This window comes from Podarcis filfolensis (assembly GCF_964270895.1).
Source record: "Podarcis filfolensis genome assembly, chromosome: 17".
Classification (NCBI taxonomy): domain Eukaryota; kingdom Metazoa; phylum Chordata; class Lepidosauria; order Squamata; family Lacertidae; genus Podarcis; species Podarcis filfolensis.
The window spans coordinates 18,733,760-18,758,429 of NC_139621.1; the positions used below are offsets into that span (position 1 = coordinate 18,733,760).

The following is a 24,670-nucleotide window of genomic DNA, read 5'->3' on the forward strand; positions in this document are numbered from 1 at the left end:
TCCTATGAAACGTTGGGAAATGTTTTTGGAGGGAACGTTCTTCAAATGCTTAATGTGGTATAATCAAGTCTCTAATTAATTTTGTTCGTAAGAACAGCGTAGGATTGTGGGAATATGACTATAAGCCCGGTCAGGAAGAGTGGTAGAAATTGTTTCACGTATTATTTTATCTGGATTATATTTTATTGTTATTATTTACACAACACACTTCATTGAAAGATCCCAGGGTGGTGTAAAACATTAAAAACACACAAGAGAACATCAGTGATAAAAACATAATAAAAAGCATGCTGACAGATAGCCTAATAAAAAAATAGTCATAATAATGACAGTCCTCTCCCCCATACTTTCACAGGCCATAGATTATTTAATAGCCATAGGCCTGGGTAAAGAGGAATGTTTTTGTCTGGCACTATCATTACATGCCTTTATGCGCCAGGCAAGCCCCTCTGGTGAGAGCATTCCACAAATGAAGAGCCACCACAGAGAAGGCCCATTCTCTCACTCTTCCAAACGACATTTATTGTCCCAGTCCCAGTTTTCTATGCTATTCTTTGTGATCTGAGTAGAACTGGTGTGTATAACAATAACGATAATAATATAGCACCATCACTTTACAGAATATAGTAATAATTGATTATTTGTCATTTGATTGAAAAATATGCAAATACGTATTAAAATAATGGGAGGATGTACTGTTTAAGAATGTTTTATTACTCTGTTTTGGGGACCCCTTTGAATGTATTCCAAAGGTTAACTAATATATAATTATAATGGCTTGTAGGAGACTGCAAACAGAAAGCCTCCTTCAACTGACACATGGGGACAAAAAGCCAACAGATGAACCTGGTGGAAGAATGGGGAGGGAAGCAATACAGTGGTACCTCGGGTTACATACGCTTCAGGTTACATACGCTTCAGGTTACAGACTCCGCTAACCCAGAAATAGTGCTTCAGGTTAAGAACTTTGCTTCAGGATAAGAACAGAAATCAGGCTCCGGCAGCACGGCGGCAGCAGGAGGCCCCATTAGCTAAAGTGGTGCTTCAGATTAAGAACAGTTTCAGGTTAAGAACGGACCTCCGGAACGAATTAAGTACTTTTCCCGAGGTACCACTGTATTAGCAAATCCCCCCTTCTCTCTACAGCCCCCTGTACCACCTCTGATGTTGCTCTGGAGGGTCCCTCAGCCTCTGGAGCAGATTTTGGAAGAGCATTTTGGAAAGCTGCCTCCCAACACTTTCAGAGGGTGGGAGTGTCCCACAAACAGGACTCTTCCCCAGAGTTGCTCCCTCCGGTGAGATCTAGTTAGCATTCAAGCCATTATGCCAGATTTTCCATTCTCATGCTAGCAAGCGCCAAGAGTAAATGACATAAAGGCAGCATTCATTCTCTATCAATTACTAAAAAAGTAAGGGTAAAGGACCCCTGACAGTTAAGTCCAGTCGCAGATGACTCTGGAGTTGTGGCGCTCATCTCACTTTACAGGCTGGGGGAGCCGGCATTTGTCCGCAGACAGTTTTTCCGGGTCATGTGGCCAGCATGACTGAGCCCCTTCTGGCGCAATGGAACACCCAAACCAGAGCAGTGCACGGAAATGCCGTTTACCTTCCCGCCGGAGTGGTACCTATTTATCTACTTGCACTGGCGTGCTTTCGAACTGCTAGGTTGGCAGGAGTGGGGACCAAGCAACGGGAGCTCACCCCGTCGTGGGGATTTGAACCGCCAACCTTCTGATTGGCAAGCCCAAGAGGCTCAGTGGTTTAGACCACAGCGCTACCTGTGTCCCCTCTATCAATTAGTAGTACGTATTAAAAGCCTTATCTTGAGATCTTACTTTTCTTCATGCTTGCCATGCTATTATTTTATTTAGAAAGCTCCTCCAATGACCAAATCTCATCCAAATGTAAACAAAGCTAGCCCACCCCCATCACACAAGTCTGCAAAATTATTTATTTGAGGCATTTTCACTCTCTCACTCTCTTTTTTAGAGATCTCCCTCCCCACCCTTCCCAAAATCATAGTAGCTTACCTGAGTTATCTGAAAACTGTGGTTCATCCCATGTTACTCTGTACTCCTTCTCAGCCCCCTGAATTGGTGGTGGGGATCTGCACTTATCAATTACTGGGGGTTCGTTGTCTAAATAATTTAAAGGCAGAAAAGGAAATTTGATCACAAGGGAGGAGAAAGAAAGAAAAAAAATTAAACGAGAACGTCAAATCAAGCCCAGAGATGCCATGCAAGTTTAAGATAAGAGCTCCCTGTGGACTACATGAGTCATTAGAACAGGAAACATAAATAACTTTGTATCAATAAATGCAGCATGGATACATCATGTTTAAGGCCACAATAAATGCATTTGAAGAGCTGTCACTGAAACTCCATTAAAGTAGACGTTTAGCTGTTCCCCACTGGCTTTCCTCTGCCAGATACTGAGCAGACCATGGCTGGGTTTTTCTACTGGCAAGAAGCTGCACGAAATTAATGGGGGGCAGAAGTTCACTGATGCGAGCTTTCAACTTCAGACATGTGTGTTTAATAAGACTATTTGCCTGATAAGAATCAGAAGAGGGCTTTAATAGCAATGGAATATTGGGCTTTCTCTGCAAACATAAGCAGACAGACCACTTCCAGATTCCTTTTCCATATCAAACGACTGGGGCTCTCAACCGAGCCATGAGACCGCATCCACACCTATTTCTCGCTGCAATCTCACAAGGCCTTATGCACAAAATCTTACAAACTGAGCCACAATAACTCCTTACATCAGGCCAATGAGGCCCGGCGAAGAGGAGGGGGATGCTCTACATCAGAGGAGAAACGCTTGCTTTCCAGTGGTATTGCCAAGCCGCTCTGAGCTCCTTCGTTAAAGGGAAGGCTGGGCGTGCAAGCCCAGCACTGGAGAGACGGAACACATTTTCCCACTCCACACAAGATCTAAAGAGTGCTTGCCAGAAGCTCGGCTCTGCCCTCGCTGGTTCTGGAAGGGTCCTTTAAAAAAGTCGCATATGCTCAGAGACTTAGCGCCTGTTCATTGGGGGAGATAGGAAGCCCAGAGCACTTGTTCTTTAGATGTCCCTTTTATGAAGAGGCACATGGATCCCCTGCTGGTGAGTCCATGGATCCCCTGCTGGTGAGGCTCGCTGACCTCCCAGAAAAGCAAAAGATGTTAGGCAAAGATCATAAGACGACCCGGATGATCGCCAGATTCTGTGTACAGATCTGTAGGCGCAGACCATCCCCCAACACAAACTAGTTTGTTAAGAAAATCCCCAAACTCGGTTCCATGGGTGACTCTAGGTCATCTCTCTGAGGTAGCTTATCTTAAAGTTTTGTCTATACGCTTATTGCCTTCTCGCAGCGAGGGAACTGCCAGAAGGCCCTTGGCGCTGGACCTCAGTGTCCAGGCAGAATGATGGGGGTGGAGACACTCCTTCAGGTATAGTGGACCAAGGCCATCTAGGGCTTTAAAGGTCAGCACCAACCCTTTGAATTGTGCTCGGAAATGTACTATATACACCAAAATGTGTATAATTTTTCTATAGCACTCACCAATAACTTTGATGCTGAAAGTGCAGCTTGCCTGGTTCCCAGTTCTGTCCACTGCCGTATAGGTGATATCAACTTCTCCAATTGGGAAAAGGTAAGGTGGAATAAAAGCAGGAGTCACCTGAATCGACACCTGTGGATCGGAACGAACTTTTTAGTGGTTCCTGGGACTTCAAATATTCTATCAGGAGAGAGGAGGGCATGGGTTTCTTAGAGCTGCAGGGCTCGAAGCAGCCTAGGGGCAGATGTGGAATGACTAAGATGTCCCTTCGCCCCACACTAGACTTCCACTGGAGTCTGCAAACTGCGCAGCTACTGTCTGTAAACAAAGGCAATGCTGTGTGAAGCTCGAGCCTTGATCACAACTGCTCTTTATTCAACTCCTTCACGCATGCGACTAAGATTTTGCTGTGCATAGATAAGAAGACGAGATCTGCTGCTATGCACTTGATTCATGAAGCCTGCGTGCGACTCTGCTGCACACAGGGAAAAGAAAACCTTTGTAGAATGGTGAAGCAAATCCCTACAGTTATTTTCTTGTGCAGAATTCATAGACAATGTAGAAATCCCCCCTCCACCTCAATAAAATCTAATCAGTACCCTTCCTCTAATCAGTACCCTTCCTCTGTTGATGTACTGGTTAAGTAGCCTGCTAAAAGGAGTTAGTCAATTAATAATCAGCTCAACAAAGCCAGAGGAGAAAGTGGTGTGTCCGTAATGCTCTTGATGTACAAAATGGTCATAAAGGCAACAGACTAGTTGAACCATCTAGTAGTTTTCCCCCCTCTAAAGCTGTGTTTCCCAAACTTGGGTCTCCAGCTGTTTTTGGACTACAACTCCCATCATTCCCAGCTAGCAGGACCAGTGGTCAGGGATGATGGGAGTTGTAGTTGTAATAAATACGGGTGTGAGAGTCTGATGTTTGCATACTTATTGGAAAATAAAACTACTTTATTTTGAGCAGGTATTTGTGTGTATTTGTGGCATTATTTGCAGACTCAGTAGATGGCAGTGTGGTGGAGAGTGTTTTTGGCAGCCTTTTGGATACAAATTACATTTTGAAATACTTTGATTGTTACATTCTTCAAAATGACATATTGGATACATTCAGAAAAGTACAGCATAATACAACATTTCAGTAAAGATACATTCACAAATACATTTTGTAAGGAAAAAACATTTTTAAAGAGATACACTTTGTGGAGAACGAGATACATCTCAGTAAGGGCACCTCAGCAAAAATATATTCAGACTCATTTCAGTGAGACAGACATAGCAAAAGGCACATTAAATCACATTCAACGATACATGAAAAGACACAGCAAAATGACATATTCCCAACGATGCATTCTTCATGGCACAGTTTATTATTCTTGTGGGGCTTTTTGGTAGAATGATATAATTCTGATATTAGTAGGGTCATTTTCCTTTATTCCCCTCTCTGACCCTGACTCTCTTACAACATAGGCCCACAACAGCTGGAGACCCAGAGTTTCAGAAATGCTGCTCTAAAGTTTTCCCCGGGACAGATGGCTCTCACTACCCAGGACATGCCATCAGACTGTGTCACTCACACCGTTGCGGAGGTGAAGCATGAGCACATGTGCTAGACCCTGAAAGCGTCTAGGCCAGTTAACACTATTTTGCACTTTTACAGTGGATTTGAGGGTTTAAGGCACTTCACGCCCCCATAATCTCATTAATTCATGACAAATTACTTGGCCCTACAAAAGAGTTTATGTCAAACCAAAAAGCCTTGGCTTTTCCTTACCTCATCTCTAGAATTGTCGCTTGCCTCTGGAACCTGCCAGCTAATATTTGCAGAGTTCTGGTGTTCAAGAGTAGAAGTTTCAATGTCACCAGGGCAGCTAATTTTGGGTGGTTCAATGTCTGTACCAGAAAAGAACATGAGTATTCCAAGAAGAATGGTGTATTTCAATTGTACAATTCCTTGCAACTGCATCCACATGAAATTTAGATCCTTTATGTGCTGATTTGAAAAACTACCCACATTCCACAGTTATGGACCTGAACAGAGGTTACTGATTTCCATTCCAAACATTTGATTTTAATGAAACAGTATGTATACACATACACTTTATTCCCCTGCTCCCTCGATAGAGGAGTTAAAATCTTCCTTTATTATTTGTTAAGTAATCAATCACTATTTTACAATAGCAATAAAATTCAGAAGGGTTACAGGAACCCTTCATTTTGCATGCATTTACTTTTGGAACACACTGCTGACAAAACTTAATTGATATCTGTTTATAAGAGCCCACCAATGTCAAAGTTTAGTTATCAAATGCTATTGTCAATGTAATCAACAGATTTAAAAAAAAAAAATAATCCACAGAAACGGTTACAGGACTTGAATCTTAGATTTTCAAGATAGAAAATAACAAACGAGCAAGGAGCCAGATTCTGCGCAGAGGCAGTCAGCTGCTGAGCATCAAAAAAAGAGGCAAGACAGTGTGGTGTAGTATCCAGCACATTGAACCAGGGCTCAAATGCCCATCTTTCCCCCCAAGCCTTCTATTTTTAACAAGATGAAAAATTAATCAAAACCCATACCTTTACAATATCCATTTTCATCTTGGGAAAAGTTATGGAGGGGAGGACTTAAAATTTACAGCATGCTGTGTGTTGAAGGAGAACTGTATGAAAATGATGTATTGTTGGCATTTAGGTAAAGGGATCCCTGACTGTTAGGTCAGTTGCAAACGACTCTGGGGTTGTGGCGCTCATCTCGCTTTACTGGCCGAGGGAGCCGGCGTACAGCTTCCGGGTCATGTGGCCAGCATGACTAAGCCACATCTGGCAAACCAAAGCAGCGCACAGAAATGCCGTTTACCTTCCTGCCCGAGCGGTACCTATTTATCTACTTGCACTTTGACGTGCTTTTGAACTGCTAGGTTGGCAGGAGTAGGGACCGAGCAATGGGAGCTCACCCCATTCGGGGATTCGAACCACCAACCTTCTGATTGGCAAGCCCTAGGCTCTGTGGTTTAGACCACAGCGCCACCCATGTCCCTTTTATCGTTGGTATTTAACACCTATCAAATTAGCAAAGATGTACAAACTGTTTCAAATGTATGTTGGAAATGTAAGGAGAGGGAAGGCACGTTCTACCATATGTGGTGGACCTGCAAGATAACAAAAGCATTCTGGAAGATGATATTATATCATCTATTTAATGAGTTGAATTTTTTTAAAGGGTGGAGGGGAGTCTAAGGATTCAGGGAATCCTAAATGATGATGATGATGATGCTTAATGTTTGAATACAAATATGCAATGTAAAACTCCAGAAAAAAGATTATTAAAAAATCCATACCTTTACAGAATGCCTTCTGCACATTTCCACTCCACCTCCCACTGGTTAAGCACTGCAGTTCTTCTCTAACCCCAGACAAAAGGAATCCACTGGGACAACTGAACCTGCATACAGTGCCATGCTTGGATGGTTCGAGCCCACAGAGGTGTGGGTGGACTGTCACATCTTTTGGTTTTTGGAAGACGGGGCAATGCAGTTCTAGACAAAAACATGGACAAAAACAGATTGCACATTTGATACTCTATCATCATCATCGCTTTTAATTTGTATATCGTCTTTCTATCTTACAACACTCAAGGTGGTTTACAAGCTGAAGAAACAAAAAATGTACACCTTATAACAATCTAATGCAATACAAAAATGTGATAATAAAATAAGCAACCTACATCAAAAAAGTAACATTCATCATTAGAATAGTATTAAATAATATCAACATATAAAAGTTAAACAGAAACCCACTCAACAGTTACAAGAAATAATTTCTAAACTATAATCACTTAAACAATGGCAAGCCACAGTACATAAAATACCGTATTTTTTGCTCTATAAGACTCACTTTTCCCCTCCTTAAAAGTAAGGGGAAATTCGTGTGCATATTATGGAGCGAATGCAGGCTGTGCAGCTATCCCAGAAGCCAGAACAGCAAGAGGTATTGCTGCTTTCACTGCGCAGCGATCCCTCTTGCTGTTCTGGCTTCTGAGATTCAGAATATTTGTTTTCTTCCTCCAAAAACTAGGGGCGTCTTGTGGTCTGGTACATCTTATAGAGTGAAAAATATGGTAATACAATACAAATTGAGAAGAAGAGACTGGGGGGGCAAGGCTGCTGGAAGGAGGCCTTGCCTGACAAAGTCTCTCCCCTCACAGTTCTTCCTCCAGGACCAGCTCCCTTATGAGGACTCCTAGGGCCGGAGGGTGGGGCAAGGCAGGTATCAACTAACATCATTAAGTGTTTCTTTATGCTGAATGCACACACACACTTTGACACATCTTCCCATGTGCTGATTAGTTGAAAAAAGTGTCTGCAAGTGTGGCTAAGTGCCTGAATACAACATCACGGGACCTGGCAAGTTCAGCAGATAAGTCTGAAGTTCAGCAATGCCAGACTTGTGCCAGAAACAACAGCAAGAATGAAAGGCACTGCGTTGTTCAGGACCCTGTATTTATTCCTACATTACATCAATGGTGCTCAGTTTGTTTCATGCTAAGGATACAATGAAAGTGAGCCAAATGCCTGAAGGTCTAAATCTCAATATAGTTTAGACATACGGACTGAATTTATTACATATCACACTTTCACTAATTCTAGGGTGTAGAATTCTTGTGAAATTCTGAACTTGTTCACTGGAGAGTATACAAAACTTTTAATTTGAATTTCAAGAATTCATTTTAACTTGTTACAGTTCCTTAGCCTTTATAACGTGTAAACAGCCAGTATGTTTTTCAAGTTTCTGTCTGCATTCCCACACTTGCCCACCTACACTAGTGGCCAAAATTGTGGAAACCTTTTGGGAAAAAGATGAGCCATCATAACATCTTGGAAATACACTTGGAAATACACTTTTTCCAAAATGTTTCCACAATGTTGGCCACTAGTGTATGTTTCTTTTTAGAAAATGGTTGTTGGAGACAACAAACAAAAGCAGTGTAACAAGTTACATGATACAGTGTATAAAAACTGTGGACGAACTTCATTGTTGGCACCCGTCTCTTGAGAGACAATGGAGCGTGCCTCCAAAAATATACGTATGCGTTTATGTTTTGCTTTCCTTTGAAAGAAGTTTTGGTGGTTGTTGCAATTGCTGGAAGTATTAGTTTTGTCATCAGCATTTTGTTGCTTAAAGAAACAAACCCTGGTTTTGAGTTGTGTTCCAAAGGGACAGTAGCAGAATGAAAACATACCCACACACTTTGGCTCCTTGCCATCCCACTGCGAGTTGCTTTGACAGGTGAGTTTGGAGCTACCTTCCAATTCATACCCCTCATCGCAGGTCATCAAGCACACTGTCTTATACGAGATCCCACTTAGCGAGCAGTTAATGTGCCCATTTTGAGGGGCGAAGAGTTTGGGGCATGTGCGAACTGCAGAGGTTAAAACAAAGTCAAATATATTAACACTGTTACTGGGAAGCAATTGAGTAAGACATGCACACAACTTTCCATCTGTTTCTCAGGAATCATTATTGCACTCTCTGGCAATGAAACCACTGGCAACAGAAGAGGCCAAGATGCTGAAAAGTGTGTTCAGGTTTGGGCTGTTGAATTCCGTGCATTTTAAAGAACAGAAAATGCATATACAACAATATCTAGAGACCTGGCCCATCAAATAGACATCCAGGGTTGCCACAAATTGCAAATGCAGGTAAAGGTAAAGGTAAAGGGACCCCTGACCATTAGGTCCAGTCGTGACCGACTCTGGGGTTGCGGCGCTCATCTCGCTTTATTGGCCGAGGGAGCCGGCTTACAGCTTCCGGGTCATGTGGCCAGCATGACTAAGCCGCTTCTGGAGAACCAGAGCAGCAAACGGAAATGCAGTTTACCTTCCCGCCGGAACGGTACCTATTTATCTACTCGCACTGGTGTGCTTTCGAACTGCTAGGTTGGCAGGAGCAGGGACCGAGCAATGGGAGCTCACCCCATTGCAGGGATTCGAACCACCGACCTTCTGATCAGCAAGTCCTAGGCTCTGTGGTTTAACCCACGGCGCCACCCGCATATTACAAATGCAGGTAGCTAAACCGAATAATATTTCATTGAGATGCCTCAGTGAACAAGTCTTGGGGCTTGAATGAGGACAGAGACAACTTTCTGCCAAGTCCAACTGGTTTGTAATCTTGGGTCATTTACATGAGCCATCTGGAGCATTCAGAACCTGTTTCCTACCTCATCCCGGCCAGAATCTCTAGCAGAACCAGCCCAGGGACAAGGTAGAACAAAGCACCCACCGCAGGGCAGTGGAAATAATACAAGAGGTGGAGTCCTGGCCACCCCATAGCTTCTGCTGCTGGTTAACACCTGCCTTTCAGTGGATTTTGGGGAGAGGAGAGGTGTTCCAGTATACTGCATTGCTGCTTGTCTTCCTGGCCCTAGAGCAGGAAAGGCGAGCCCAAACGCTTAGCAGAACATCCCTTCTCTTGCAAAGTTTGGTAAGGGTTTGTGTGTTCTGGGGGCAGCAGAATGGGGGGGCATGAAGTGGCATATTCCTGTTTTGCTTCAGGGGGTGAAAGGGGCTAAACGTAAAAGTAAAGGGACCCCTGACTATTAGGTCCAATCATGGCCGACTCTGGGGTTGTGGTGCTCATCTCGCTTTATTGGCCGAGGGAGCCGGTGTACAGCTTCTGGGTCATGTGGCCAGCATGACTAAGCCGCTTCTGGTGAAGCAGAGCAGTGCACGGAAACGCCGTTTACCTTCCCACTGGAGCAGTACCTGTTTATCTACTTGCACTTTGACGTGCTTTCGAACTGCTAGGTTGGCAGGAGCAGGGACCGAGCAACGGGAGCTCACCCTGTTGCGGGGATTCGAACCGCTGACCTTCTGATCGGCAAGCCCTAGGCTCTGTGGTTTAACCCACAGCGCCACCCGCCGTCACTGATCCCTGGGCCAAGTAATGTCTGAACAGATCCTCTTGAGGAAATTCCTTTTATAAAATTCCACAGCTAGGAATATTTGGCATTGTGGCTCCCCCCCAAAAAAAATCTCCTGGAGGTGTTCATGATGAGTTCCGGCACTTCTTTTTCTAGACTGTTTGGCATCCTTTATTTATTCGTTTCATTAAAGCGATCACCAAATGGGAACCGAAACTAGCACAAGCACAGAAATGAATTTATCCAGAGAAATATACACCTTTTTGACAGGTAATTAGCAGATAATATCCTCTGAGGTATCAGTCATGTTAAGTCAACTGTACAAAAATACGGTTGCGTATCTCCCAGCGACAAGACGTGGCCCCAACAACAGCAGCAGCAGCTTCCCTCATTCAGGGAGAATATTACAGGAAGATTTGCTAACAGACCTTTTAAACAATTGAGGAACAGAATAGAATATGAAGTGGCAAACCAAACATCCATCTAACATCTGTGCACTGGGAATGTCAAGTTGTTCGGTTCCAGAACGCTGTCTTTCTCCAACTTGCCCCCCCCCCATGAAACTGCATACTAAAAAAAAAAGTTTTTAAAAAGGGATTAAATATATTTTAAGAAGCTTGGCCCCTGGAAGCGCGTTATGCAATTTTTTATTGCAGCTATGTTTAATTTGGCAGGCTTGCTTATTTCTGGATAACCTCTTCATAAGAAAGAGGAAAAGCATCTAGGATTCTTTAGAGCTTTGGTGCCAAGGATAAAAAAAAAATATCTGTGGAAGAATTAAGACACATCATGAGATTCCTCCCGCCTCCAACATCTCCCAGGGCAATTTTAATGCCTTTATAAAACCCTGTGGAACAATACCCAGGCACAGACTTTTGTAATCTGTTGGATGTTAAGTATTATCTCTTGCCTGTTGTTTCTTCTCCAACCGGAAAGCCAAGAGTCTGTGGCAATTTCATCTATCGTTATTAAGATTAGATGCCAAATATCTGAGGATGCTGCGAATCCCGATTAATCTCACACTTTGCCGAATTAGTTCGTGGAATATTCCAGCTCACTGCGCAGAAAAGGATCTCCTTACCACAAGTGGGATGGAGATTAAGTGGGAGAAACTCTGCTGCCATCTTTTCCATGTTCTTTATACAGGAGTCCTTGTCTGTAAGGGGACTTTGCTCCCAGTTCATTTACTATACTTCATTTACTTTTTTCATCTTAGCCAAGCTAAGCAGTTGGCTCCTTACCTCTCTCGCCCTGACCTAGCCACTGTGATCCATGCGACGGTCACCTCCAGACTGGATTATTGTAACTCACTCTACGTGGGGCTGCCCTTGAGACTGACCCAGAAACTCCAGCGGGTGCAGAATGCCGCAGCGAGACTCCTTACAGGGTCCTCGCTGCGAGATCACATTCACCTGGTGCTATACCAGCTGCACTGGATCCCGGTGGAGTACAGGATCAGGTTTAAGATGCTGGTTTTAACCTTCAAAGCCCTATACAGCCTAGGACCCTCGTACCTACGGGACCGCCTCTCCTGGTATGTCCCACAAAGGAACTTACGGTCTTCAAACAAAAACATCTTGAAGGTCCCAGGCCACAGAGAGGTTAGGCTGGCCTCAATCAGAGCCAGGGCTTTTTCGGCTGTAGCTCCGATCTGGTGGAACGCTCTGTCACAAGAGACTAGGGCCCTGCGGGACTTGATATCTTTCCGCAGAGCCTGCAAGACAGAGCTGTTCCACCAGGCCTTTGGTCAGGGCACAGCCTGACTCCCTCCTTTGGCAATCCTCACAGAACTTCTAGCCCAATGGTTGCCATTAATTTGATTGGAATTAATTTTATAATGAAATGATTTTAGAATGTTTTATCATTTTACTATTGTTAGCTGCTCTGAGCCCAGCTTCGGCTGGAGAGGGCGGGATATAAATAAAATTTATTATTATTATTATTATTATTATTATTATTATTATTATTGCCACACTGGATTTTTTAAAAAAGTTTATTTTAATTACTTGCAGTGCATTTGTACTAGCATTTGAGGTTTTCCTCACAGATCAACGCAGCACAGCCAAAATCAGAACAAACAGCTTATCTCAGCCCTCGTGAATGCAGAAATGGAATGAGATCTAATTCAGGCACACCCTTCAGTTTTTCTGCTCCTTCCTTCCTTCTCTCCAAACACATAGGCACTTAAATGTGCATGCATGAGGACATGCCCAGGAATCTAATTTTGCATTCACATTTCATTCTAGGCCAAACCATGAAGCTCTGGGACAGGAGATTGTAGCTACCTCACTCATCCCATTTCTGCTACTCCATCAGGCACTTGGATTAGCCTGTCGTCCAAACCTGGACTTCTGGTGTAGCTGCGAAACTGCACCAGGTGAAGCTGCGAAACTGCAAGCCTTAAACCACAGGAACCTGGTTACAGCTCATGGTTAGTCAGAAGAAAGCAAAACCATGAGCCACTGTTGGGACACGAGAGTTACTATAAACTCATCTCTGCGCACCAAAGCAGCAAAATGACTGGGAAGAGAAGCAAAACAACTGTGAGCTCCACTCTGGGGACCTGCGCTCTCAGACACTGACATTAAACCAGGCCACTGTGAAACCAGGACTTTCCCTGACATTGCTGCAAATTCAGTGCACAAAGTAAAACTGACAGATTTAGGTAGCATTTCTACATGAAAGGCAAATATTATTATTTGGAAAATTTGCCCCTGAATCAATGAACCTTGTGGGTATTTGTTTTTTACAAGGTGACTTTTCAAAATCCACTTGAAATTGTTGTTTTCCACAAAACTCCTGTGATCGCAAGAAAAGATCAGGTGTAAAACATCAATCAAGACCGAACTTCACCGTAATTGCTCTTTCCTGCTCTTTCCTTTTACGCTATTGCTGTGTAATTTGGGTAAAGGTAAAGGGACCCCTGACCATTAGGTCCAGTCATGACTGACTATAGGGTTGCACGCTCATCTCGCTCTATAGGCCAAGGGAGCCAGCGTTTGTCCGCAGACAGCTTCTGGGTCATGTGGCCAGCAGGACTAAGCCGCTTCTGGCGAACCAGAGCAGCACACGGAAATGCTGTTTACCTTCCCGCCGGAGCGGTCCCTATTTATCTACTTGCACTTTGAGGTGCTTTCGAACTGCTAGGTTGGCAGGAGCAGGGACCGAGCAACGGGAGCTCACCCTGTCTCGGGGATTCGAACTCCTGACCTTCTGATCAGCAAGTCCTAGGCTCTGTGGTTTAACCCACAGCGCCACCCGTGTCCATGTGCTAATATGTCTAAGCACTGCTTGTCACACAAGTGACATATTTTGGCTAAGCAAAGCAAGCACAGCAAAAGGATGAATGTTTAATGCCGCAAGTTAACATAGCCTACAAGGGCATTAGCATCCTTCTGCTGTCCTTTCAAATGCATGTGATAAAAAGCTGGGAGGGCGGTTTGTGTTGGGATTAACGTGATGGCTCATGAAACTACTCCTTTGATCACTCCTTTGCTTACCACATGCCTTATCAGTATATGAATGGAGGATAGTACTCAGAGCACATGCTTAAGTTGAGCACCGCTCGCCTAAGAGCCATGTGCCTTTGAAGGGAACCGAACCAAAATTAATCAAAAGTTATCTTTCAGACATTCAAAGAAAACTAACAGAAAATGAAGATAATAGTACAAGGCTCCATTTGCTACCCAAAGCCAATACTTCTCTAAAAAATAATAATAATAAAAATTAAAAGTGAAATCCTTACCAATTGACTTCCCCCTAAACCACAGTTTCTCAAACGTGGGTCTCCAGCTGTTTTTGGACTACAACTCCCATCATCCGTAGCTAGCAGGACCAATGGTCAGGGATGATGGGAACTGTAGTCTAAAAATACAGGTGGAGACCCAAGTTTGGGAAACCCTGCACAAATAACCAAATAACCGGCCTCTCAAGTGAATAAGCAGAGAATATGAGCTTCAGCCATCAGGTAGTACACATGGAAATGAAAAGCAACAGCTGCCTCAACAGATCAGTCAGCTAAGTATTGGCTGGTTCCTATTTTCTGTTATTACATGATGCTTACATGCAGGTTCTGGATATTGCTGTACATGCATATTTGCTTGGGGGACACAATGCAACATGATTTTCATAGCATTTACAGATTGAATCAAAGAAAATAGTTTGGCATTTGGGAAACATCTCAAAGAATGAGTGTGATAGTAACATAAAAAAAAAACCTTCTGTGGATAGTATGCAACTAAATCTTACTCAGAGCAGACACACTGAAATGAAGGAACCTAATTTTTCTTCTTCTTCTTCATACCCCGCCCATCTGGCTGGGTTTCCCCAACCACTTTGGCCAGTTCCCAACAGAATATTAAAAACCCGGTAAGACATCAAACATTAAACACTTCCCCGTACAGGGTTTCCTTCAGATGTCTTCTAAAAGTCAGATAGTTGTTTATTTTCTTGACATCCGAAGGGAGGGTGTTCCACAAGATGGGCACCACTACCAAGAAGGCCCCCTGCCTGATTCCCTGTAACTTAGCTTCTCGCAGTGAGGGAACTGCCAAAAGGCCCTCGGAGCTGGACCTCAGTGTCTGGGCTGAGGGATGGGGATGGAGATGCTCCTTCAGGTATATTAATTTCTATTCTGAGTAAATTTTCATTGAATACCACCCTTTCAATTCGACATAACCGTTCTGCTGTCAGTAAAACTGGCAGGATTTGCTAAGTAATATTTGGAGCTAGCTCTGTATTCCAGTCAAATGTTGGTAGCAGGCCTAGTGGAAGCATATGCAAAATTGAAGAAAGACAGAACTGATTGCTATTGGTAAGTTTCTTGGTAATTAAAACAATACTTTTCATTTTCTACTAAAAATATATATTATTATTATTATTGCCGTATTTTTCACCCTATAGGACGCACCGTCCCATAAGGCGCACCTAGCTTTTTGGGGGGGAAATAAAGGGGGGGGGGGAATTATTTCCCCGCCAGGCGCAGGGCTGGGGCGGGGGAAGCCCGAGCTTCCCCCGACCCCAGCCCCCAAGCAGGCAGCTCTCTGCAAGCCATGGGAGCCCAGCGCTGGGCTCCCGCTGCTTGTGTAGAGGTCCGCGAAGCCTGGACGCGCTGAGCTCAGCGCGCGCAGGCTTCAGCGTGCAGGCAACTCTCCGCAAGCAGTGGGAGCCCAGCACTGGCTACCGCTGCTTGCGGAGAGGTGCACGAAGCCTGGAGAGCGAGAAGCCTGCATTCACCCCATAGGACGCACACACATTTCCCCTTCATTTTTGGAGGGGGAAAAGTGCGTCCTATAGGGCGAAAAATACGGTAATAATAATAATAATAATAATAATAATAATAATAATAATAATAATTTATTTGTACCCTGCCCATTGCCTGACTGCGTTGCCCGGGACACATATCATGGAAGATTAGCAGAGAATAACAACGAAACCAAGCCAACAAGAGAAAGGCAACAATTCTTTTTCGAAAGTCAAGGCTTCTTACCTCTGCATGTTGTTTCTGAACCAGACCATAGGCCATTGGGCTGACAAAGTCGTATGCTGCTTCCCACAAGGTCAAATCCTGTTTTACATCGGATTCCACATGCAGCATTGAAATAATTGTTGCAGGTGTTCTGGATAAAATAGCCATTTTCAGGAGGGTGAAGTTCAGGGCAGTGAACCACTAATTGGAGCAAATAATAATTACAAACTGGTTACAGCAAAATCATAAAGGTAAAAGGTAAAGGACCCCTGGATGGTTAAATCCAGTCAAAGGTGACTATGGGGTTGCGGCGCTCATCTTGCTTTCAGGCCGAGGGAGCCACCATTTGTCCACAGACGGCTTTCCGGGTCATGTGGCCAGCAGGACTAAACCGCTTCTGGTGCAATGGGATACCGTGACGGAAACCAGAGAGCACAGAAATGCCGTTTACCTTCCCGCCGTGGCAGTACCTATTTATCTACTTGTGCTGGTGTGCTTTCGAACTGCTAGGTTGGCAGGAGCTGGGACAGAGCAACGGGAGCTCACCCCGTTGCGGGGATTTGAACCGCCAACCTTCTGATGGGCAAGCCCAAGAGGCTCAGTGGTTTAAACCACAGTCCCACCTGCGTCCCTTACAGCACAGTCCTATACCTGTCTATTCAGAAGAAAGCCCCACTGTGCTCCACAGGGCTTCACCCAGGTAAACATGTATAGAATTACAGCATTAATTGTCATCGTTCCATGTGATTCCTAAGCAGGATTTATTTATTTATTAAATTTGGATACTATTCTATACCCATAGATCTCACGGTAGTTCGCAACATAAAATTAAAATATAAAAAAACTCAAAATGCACAATACAAATAAGAGCAGAAACAAACCAATAATCCCCTCTTCCACAACACATATGTGCATATGGCTTTCTAGGTCAAAATCAGCACTTTGAATTGGGCCCAGAAACCTATTGGCAGCCACTACAGTTGGGCCAGGACTGGTGTGACGTGCTCAAACCGTCTAGCCTTGGTGAAAAACCTGGTCTCTGAATTCTGTACTAGCTGAAGTTTCCAAGCCGTCTTCAGGGGCAGCCTCACGTATAATGCATTGCAATAATCTAACCTAGAGGTTAGAGACATCACCTTGCCAACAAAGGTCCATATAGTTAAAGCTATGGTTTTCCCAGTAGTGATGTATGGAAGTGAGAGCTGGACCATAAAGAAGGCTGATCGCCGAAGAATTGATGCTTTAGAATTATGGTGCTGGAGGAGACTCTTGAGAGTCCCATGGACTGCAAGAAGATCAAACATGTCCATTCTGAAGGAAATCAGCCCTGAGTGCTCACTGGAAGGACAGATCCTGAAGCTGAGACTTCAATACTTTGGCCACCTCATGAGAAGACAAGACTCCCTGGAAAAGACCCTGATGTTGGGAAAGATGGAGGGCACAAGGAGAAGGGGATGACAGAGGACGAGATGGTTGGATAGTGTTCTCGAAGCTACCAACATGAATTTGACTAAACTGTGGGAGGCAGTGGAAGACAGAAGTGCCTGGCGTCCATGGGGTCACGAAGAGTTGGACACGACTAAATGACTAAACAACAACAACCTAGAGGTTACCAGAGCATAGACAACAGTAGTTGTCCCTGTCCTAATAAGGGCACAGCTGGGCCACCAACCGAAGTTGATGGAAGCTCAAGTGACAGTAAAGGATACAGGAGTACCCCCAAGTAGCCCACTACTTCAGAGCATAACCCCATGAAGAGCAGGTAACCTCCCTGCCATCCGGTCCAGGGAACCACCCACTAACAGTGCTTCAGTCTTCTCTGGACTGAGCTTCAGTTTGTTGGCTCTCATCAAGTCCATTAAAGAGACAAGGCAATGGTTCAGCACTTCCACTGCCTCACTTGGAGAGCTAAAGGAGAAGTAAAGATGTCAGCATATTGCTGACAACGCACTCCAAACCTCTGGTTTAAAAATAGAAAAGAAAATATTGTCCCTATGAATTTGCACCACCACCATTCTACAACAAATCTCATGAATGAGCCAAAAGGTCATTTATGCAGTCATAACAATCCAAGCAGCTTTCCTATTCAAGGCATGTGTCCTTTTTTTCAGCACTTGACATGAACTGTGAGTGCGTCCAAGCACAAATCTTCTCCTAACGTACACGGGTTTTATGGAGATACAAAGGGGATCCTTGTCAGATAAATCAGTTTGGAAAGGAAACTTTCATAGGAAAATTGAAAAACAAACAAACAATCTTCACCACTATCTTAAAGAATTATTGATCATGATGTTAATATTTTGGGGATCTCTCTCTCTTTTTTGAGGATGGGTGAACAGCTTACCTTCACAAGTCTGGCCCAAAGAGCGATACCCTTCCTTGCATCTGCAGTCCTCGACAGAGGTACTTCCTGGTGGAGAGGTGTGATTTTCATCAGGACATGAGATGCAGGTGCTTATTCCACCTGGTGAACCTTCAGGCTTGTAGGTCCCTGGTGGGCAGGCTAAAAAGCAAAGAAAGGGCAATAAAATCCAAGTCAGGATCAAGTTGCAAAAGTATATTGCAAAGCTGTAGTCCCCTACTCCTTCATCCACAGGTACTGTACGCTTGTGAAACATGGACCACCTATAAATGTCATCTCCAGCTCCTTGAAATATTCCATCAACGGTGTATCCAAAGATTTTTACATATCACTTGGGAAGACAGGCAAACTAATGTCAGTGTACTGGAAGTAGCAAAGTTCACCAGTGTCGAAGCAATGATTCTTCAACATCAACTTCATTGATGCTGTCATGTCGTGCAGATGCCTGATTATCGTCTTCCAAAGCAACTACTCTATTCTCAGCTTAAGAATGGAAAGTGTAATGCTGGTGGACAACAAAAGAGGTTTAAAGATCCTCTCAAGGCAAATCTAAAAAAAATGTAGTATAAACACCAACAACTGGGAAACACTGGCTTGCAAGTGCAAGAACAGCCTTTACCAAAGGTGCCATGGACTTTGAAGACACTCAAACTCAGGACGAAAGGGAGAAATGTGCTAAGAGGAAGGCATGCTTGGCAAACCCTCACCGTGATCAACTCCCACCCAGAAACCTATGTCCCCACTGTGGAAGGACATGTGGATCCAGAATTGGCCTCCACATTCACTTACGGTCTCACTGTTAAAACTGTGTTCATGGAAGACAATATTACTAGATTATGAGTGATTGCTGAAGAAGAAGAAGAAGAAGAAGAAGAAGAAGAGGAAGAAGTTGTTACCTTTGGCTCTCCAGATATTGCTGGACACCAACTCCCATTATTCTTGACTACTGGTTAATTTTATTTTATTTATACTTTGCCCGTTACAAATTTTCACATTCCATTCAACATAACCACACAGGCATAATTGTCGACTTCCCTTCCCCCCTTTCCTTGGTTCTGTTTAATAAGCCATTAGAACTGCCTATTCTACATATTCTATTTGATATGTTTTATTGTCCCCCTCCTCACTATATCTTCATATAATTTAAACTGCTGAATTTACTCTAATCCTGCTAATGTTTTAACCTTTTTACAATTATTCTTCAGATATTCTGCAAACATTTCCCACTCTTCTTTAAATACTCCATTTTTCTGATCTCTTATTCTATTAGTTAAATTTCCTAATTCCACATATTCCACCAATTTCATCTGCCAGACTACCTTTTTTGGCCATTTATGGGCAGGGCATAAATAATAACTTTCTTTCTTTCTTTCTTTCTTTCTTTCTTTCTTTCTTTCTTTCTTTCTTTCTTTGCTTGTTTATTATCATTTCAGTATAAATGCAGCCAACCTTTACTTTCAAGCGGAAGCTTACTAAAATGTGTACTTTGTATGTTCATTTGCTGGATGAGATCCTATATGGCAAAGACACTGTACTACCTGCCTGTGGACTGTCTCACCAGATGTGTGCATGCTCTGGTTATCTCCCGCTTGGACTACTGCAATGTGCTCTACGTGGGGCTACCTTTGAAGGTGACTCGGAAACTAATCCAGAATGTGGCTAGACTGGTGACTGGGAGTGGCCGAGACCATATACCACCAGTCCTGAAAGACCTACATTGGCTCCCAGTACCTTTCCAAGCACAATTCATTTAAAGCCCTAAATGGCCTCGGCCCAGTATACCTGAAGGAGCATCTCCACCCCCATCGTTTAGCCCAGACACTGAGGTGCAGCACCTGAGGGTCTTCTGGTGGTTCCCTAATTGCAAGAAGTAAAGTTACAGGGAAACAGGCAGGGCCTTCTCGGTGGTGGCACCTTCCCTGTGGAACACCCTCCTATAAGATGTCAAGGAGATAAACAACTATACAACTTTTAGAGGACATCTGAAAGCAGCCCTGTTTAGGGAAGTTTTTAATGTTTGATGTTTTATTATGTTTTTTGTGTGTTGTAAGCCACCCAGAGTGGCTGGGACACTATTGTTTTCATTGCTGTTGCTATATGTCAATATTTTATTGTTCCTGGCTTATTTACCAAACTGGAAGGTAAGATATTTTAAGTATACTACTTGGCTTTTTCTGCTTCATTCTGCCACCTGCCCAGATTTCTTCCCTGCTACCCCACAGACTGCTGCCCACATCCCCTTTCTCGGTAACATTTGTACAGATTGCTCTGGTGCAAAGAGATGAGCAATGTGAAGAGAATGCATTTAAGAGGTTGAAAGACTGGAAACGACATCTTTAAAATTCATTTATTCAGTGAACTCAATTACATGGGGGAAATAATCCTTAAATAGCATTTTCCATACCTGATGGTAATAACTGGTCAGATTAGCGAGTTTTACGATTTGCTCTGCACTGCTAATAGATCTTTAGATCTCTAAAAGCTTCGGTAGGGGCTGGGGAAATTCGGGGGGTGGTTTAACAAGATCGAATCTCCGTACCAAGCAGAAAGGAATTCTAAAGAGGGGAGGGGAAACCCGTAACTGATTATGGTGCTGTTCCACCAAAAAAGCTCACTATACGCTGTGAAATAAGAAGGCAACAAAAAAAGCATAGAACATCAAAGTATTCCCTAAAACTAATGTTTACATGTGAAAATAAAAATCTGAACAATCCACACATAATATAATCAATACAATGATATTGAACAACACTAATGTGGAGCATCAATATTGATATCCATTTTACACCCATGTTTCTTTATCACAGAACAAAACAACAGTCAGTATGTTTACTTTCAAACATCTCCATCTGATTTTCATTGCTTTAAAGTCAGAGGTAACAAGCTTCCATCTAAGCAAGTTTACTTAGCTTAGATCAGTTACAGTGGTACCTTGGGTTACATATGCTTCAGGTTACATACGCTTCAGATTACACACTCCGCTAACCCAGAAATAATGCTTCAGGTTAAGAACTTTGCTTCAGGATGAGAACAGAAATTGTGCTCCGGTGGTGTGGCGGCAGCGGGAGGCCCCATTAGCTAAAGTGGTGCTTCAGGTTAAGAACAGTTTCAGGTTAGGTATGGACCTCCGGAACGAATTAAGTATTTAACCCGAGGTACCACTGTATTCCTTTAACAGAATTCAGCTAACCTTTAATTCATAATTAGGGAAGTCAGGGAAGAATGGCTTTAAGTTCAAAGTCCGATTCACTCTTTCACTGCATAAAGTGAAAACTATGATAGTAACTATTAATATAAAAGGGGGAGTATTTATTCCAAATTAATTGATCCAGAATCCAAAGGCATAAGCTTGCACAAACTGACCCTTAACACTCAGCTGTTTTGCAGCTGATGTATTGCAGGCTTACAATGATTTCTTAAAAACATTTAGCAAAGTGCTGAATTATGATACCCGCATTAAATTCATAATTATACCATTATTTGGAATGCTCCTGTTCAGTACGCCAGTCAGCCTTGCCTTTTTCCAGGAGAGGTCATTCCAAAGGATACGTCATGCACAGCATTTGATCAATGGAGTAATTCAGTAAAGAAGACATGGATGCACTCCCAACATTGTGAGTGATTACCAAATCACCCCACAATATATATATTTTTTAAAAAATTATTTTTAAAAAGTTCTGTGAAGAACTGATCAGATAGAAAGCTGCTAGGATTACAAAAGTATTCCAGTGAGCGCATCTCGTTAAATATTTGATATATAAGTCTTGTACAGCAATTGCAAATGAAACATCTAACATGTCTACAAGGATCAGGGAAGATTTGTGCTAAATCCCAGCATGTACCATATAACTCTTGCATATTTCCTGTTATAACCAACAGATGCTCTGTATTGATTTCAGCCACTGCTAATTCTTTCTCTTTCATAAACTCTCGTGTGTTGTAACACTGCGTTATGAAACTGCAAACTACTCACAAGGCACAAATTGAGCCTTGTAACTGCTATATTAGAGAGATTAGTTTGCCTTTGCAGCACCCTGCAGAAGAAATTCTAAATCACTTCAGCCTGAAGTCACCATGAGTGCCTATTGCAGCGGTGAAATTTTCCGTAGGGGGAACAGTTAGGACCAGAGGCACCAACTTGTGAGGGTGATTTTTTTTGGGGGGGGGCAGCGATGTCATGGCGTCCTGATGTTGTGTAAAACAACAACAAACAAACCTATGATCACGTAAAGCATACTCAGTAAACACACGAGACGTAACCAGCTGTGTTCTTAGATACAGGTAAATAAGGTATACCAGGGGTGTCAAACTCAAATTCATCAGGGGCCGCGGCGCCGCTAGAGGGCAGACGTTCTCTGGCTTGTAGGCTGCTGCGCATGCGCTGAAGAGGCGGCTTTCTTGTGTCAAAAAAAAAAGTGAGAATAAAAGGTGAAGGCTGGCGGCCGGCGGCAGCTACACGGGCCACATGACGAGGTCTGGCGGGCCGGATTCGGCCCGCGGGCCTTGTGTTTGACACCCGTGAGGTATACTGTTCATGTATCAAATCATAAATTTCAATGGAAGTAACTCATAAAGTTCAACAAACAAACAAAGCAAAAGACCCAGTGAATCAGATCATTCTCTAGTCAGTTCGTGCATAAGGTCCATCCATGTAATAGTGTCTATTCCACCTGTCTGTTCATAAGGTCCAAACAATCCACATGAAAGGTTGTAAATGACCTTGGTCCAGTATACCTGAAGGAGAGTCTCCACCCCCATCATTCTACCCGGACACTGAGGTCCAGTGCCGAGGGCCTTCTGGTGGTTCCCTCACTGCGAAAAGCCAAGTTACAGGGAACCAGGCAGAGGGCCTTCTCGGTAGTGGCACCTGCCCTGTGGAATGCCCTCCCACCAGATGTCATAGAAAACAACAACTACCAGACTTTTAGAAGACATCTGAAGGCAGCTCTGTTTAGGGAAGCTTTTAATGTTTGATGCATTACTGTATTTTAATATTTTGTTGGAAGCCACCCAGAGTGGCTGGGGAAGCCCAGCCAGATGGGCGGGGTATAAATAATAAATTATTGCTGCTGCTGCTGCTGCTGCTGCTGCTGTTGCTGTTGTTGTAGCAGTTCCACAGAATCCTTTCACAGAGTCTAAGACAAGGATTTCCGGAATATTGGCCTTGTTTCGCCGTCCTGGGCTTCATCAGTACAGTGGAACCTCGGGTTAAGTACTTAATTCGTTCCGGAGGTCTGTTCTTAACCTGATACCATTCTTAACCTGAAGGACCACTTTGGCTAATGGGGCCTCGCACTGCCGCCACGTGATTTCTGTTCTCATCCTGAAGCAAAGTTCTTAACCCGAGGTACTACTTCTGGGTTAGCGGAGTCTGTAACCTGAAGCGTATGTAACTCGAGGTACCACTGTAGTTAAATCTCATATGTGATATTACAGGACAGTGGATCTTATGGTATAGTAGTCCTGATGTTGTGTGCATGAGCATCATGCCTTCCTCCCTAAGCCAGGCAGAAGCTTCCCAGGCTTTGGGAAGGCGACACCAGGCCTCTGACAGGATACCAGAGCCCTCTGCCTCCTTCCCAAAGCCGGGCGGGTTTTGGGAAGGTGGCAGAAGGGCTCTTGGATCTGTTGGAGCATTGTGCCTCCCTAAGCCAGATACAAGCTTCCTGAGCTTTGGGAAGGAGGTGCCAGGGAAACATTTATGTGACTAGCCTAGTCCACGGACAACACGCCACTGAGAGTTACAGTCACACCTCATGTTATGTCCACTTCATGTTACGTTCTTTCAGGTTACGTCTTGCGGCGACCTGGAAGTACTGGAAAGGGTTACTTCCGGGTTTCGCAGCTTGCGCATGTGCAGACATGCAAAATGATGTCACGCGCATGCGCAGAAGCGGCGAATTACAACCCGCATGTGCGCAGACACGCCGCTGCGGGTTGCGTTCCTTTCATGTTGCGAACGGGCCTCCGGAATGGATCCCGTTCGCAACCAGAGGTATCACTGTACATGCAAATTTAAAAAAAGCCAACGCAGATAATGTTGAGTTTGAGTTTGGACATGTTATAGGTTTAACATATGCCTAGGTGAATGTTTCAAAATGAAAATATGACAAACTCAGCAAGCTGCCATTGCCTTTAGGAGTTTGGTGTGAAGTGTCCAGCCTCCCTAAGATGCCATTGATTATCTAACTATGCTGCTCAACAACAATGTTTATATTTCTTTGAACCAACATTCCCAGTCACTAGAGAGGCGCAGTGCCGGAAACAGCTGAGCTTAAAGCTTGAGAACATGTGCCATTTAAAATGTTTATTTACTTAGCAGCCAAGGGTCAGATGGTTTAAATTAGCATGACAGAGCTGAGGCACACGTGTTC

At 43.7% G+C, this 24,670-nt stretch overlaps 1 protein-coding gene across 2 annotated transcripts in view; it reads right to left on the minus strand.

Moving 5' to 3' along the window:
- The window catches only part of SVEP1 (sushi, von Willebrand factor type A, EGF and pentraxin domain containing 1), a 135,649-nt gene that overhangs the window by 81,608 nt on the left and 29,371 nt on the right, over positions 1-24,670 (minus strand). For both annotated transcript variants that reach the window (XR_014542952.1, XM_083592578.1), the window contains exons 4-10: positions 18,279-18,437; positions 15,956-16,135; positions 8,785-8,964; positions 6,884-7,081; positions 5,320-5,438; positions 3,552-3,681; positions 2,031-2,138 (exon numbers count right to left, since the gene is read on the minus strand). Coding sequence is in view for 1 of the 2 variants with exons in the window: in XM_083592578.1 (XP_083448704.1) it covers positions 2,031-2,138; positions 3,552-3,681; positions 5,320-5,438; positions 6,884-7,081; positions 8,785-8,964; positions 15,956-16,135; positions 18,279-18,437 (1,074 nt within the window). In the remaining variant the exon portion in view is untranslated. The remainder of the gene's footprint in view (positions 1-2,030; positions 2,139-3,551; positions 3,682-5,319; positions 5,439-6,883; positions 7,082-8,784; positions 8,965-15,955; positions 16,136-18,278; positions 18,438-24,670) is intronic.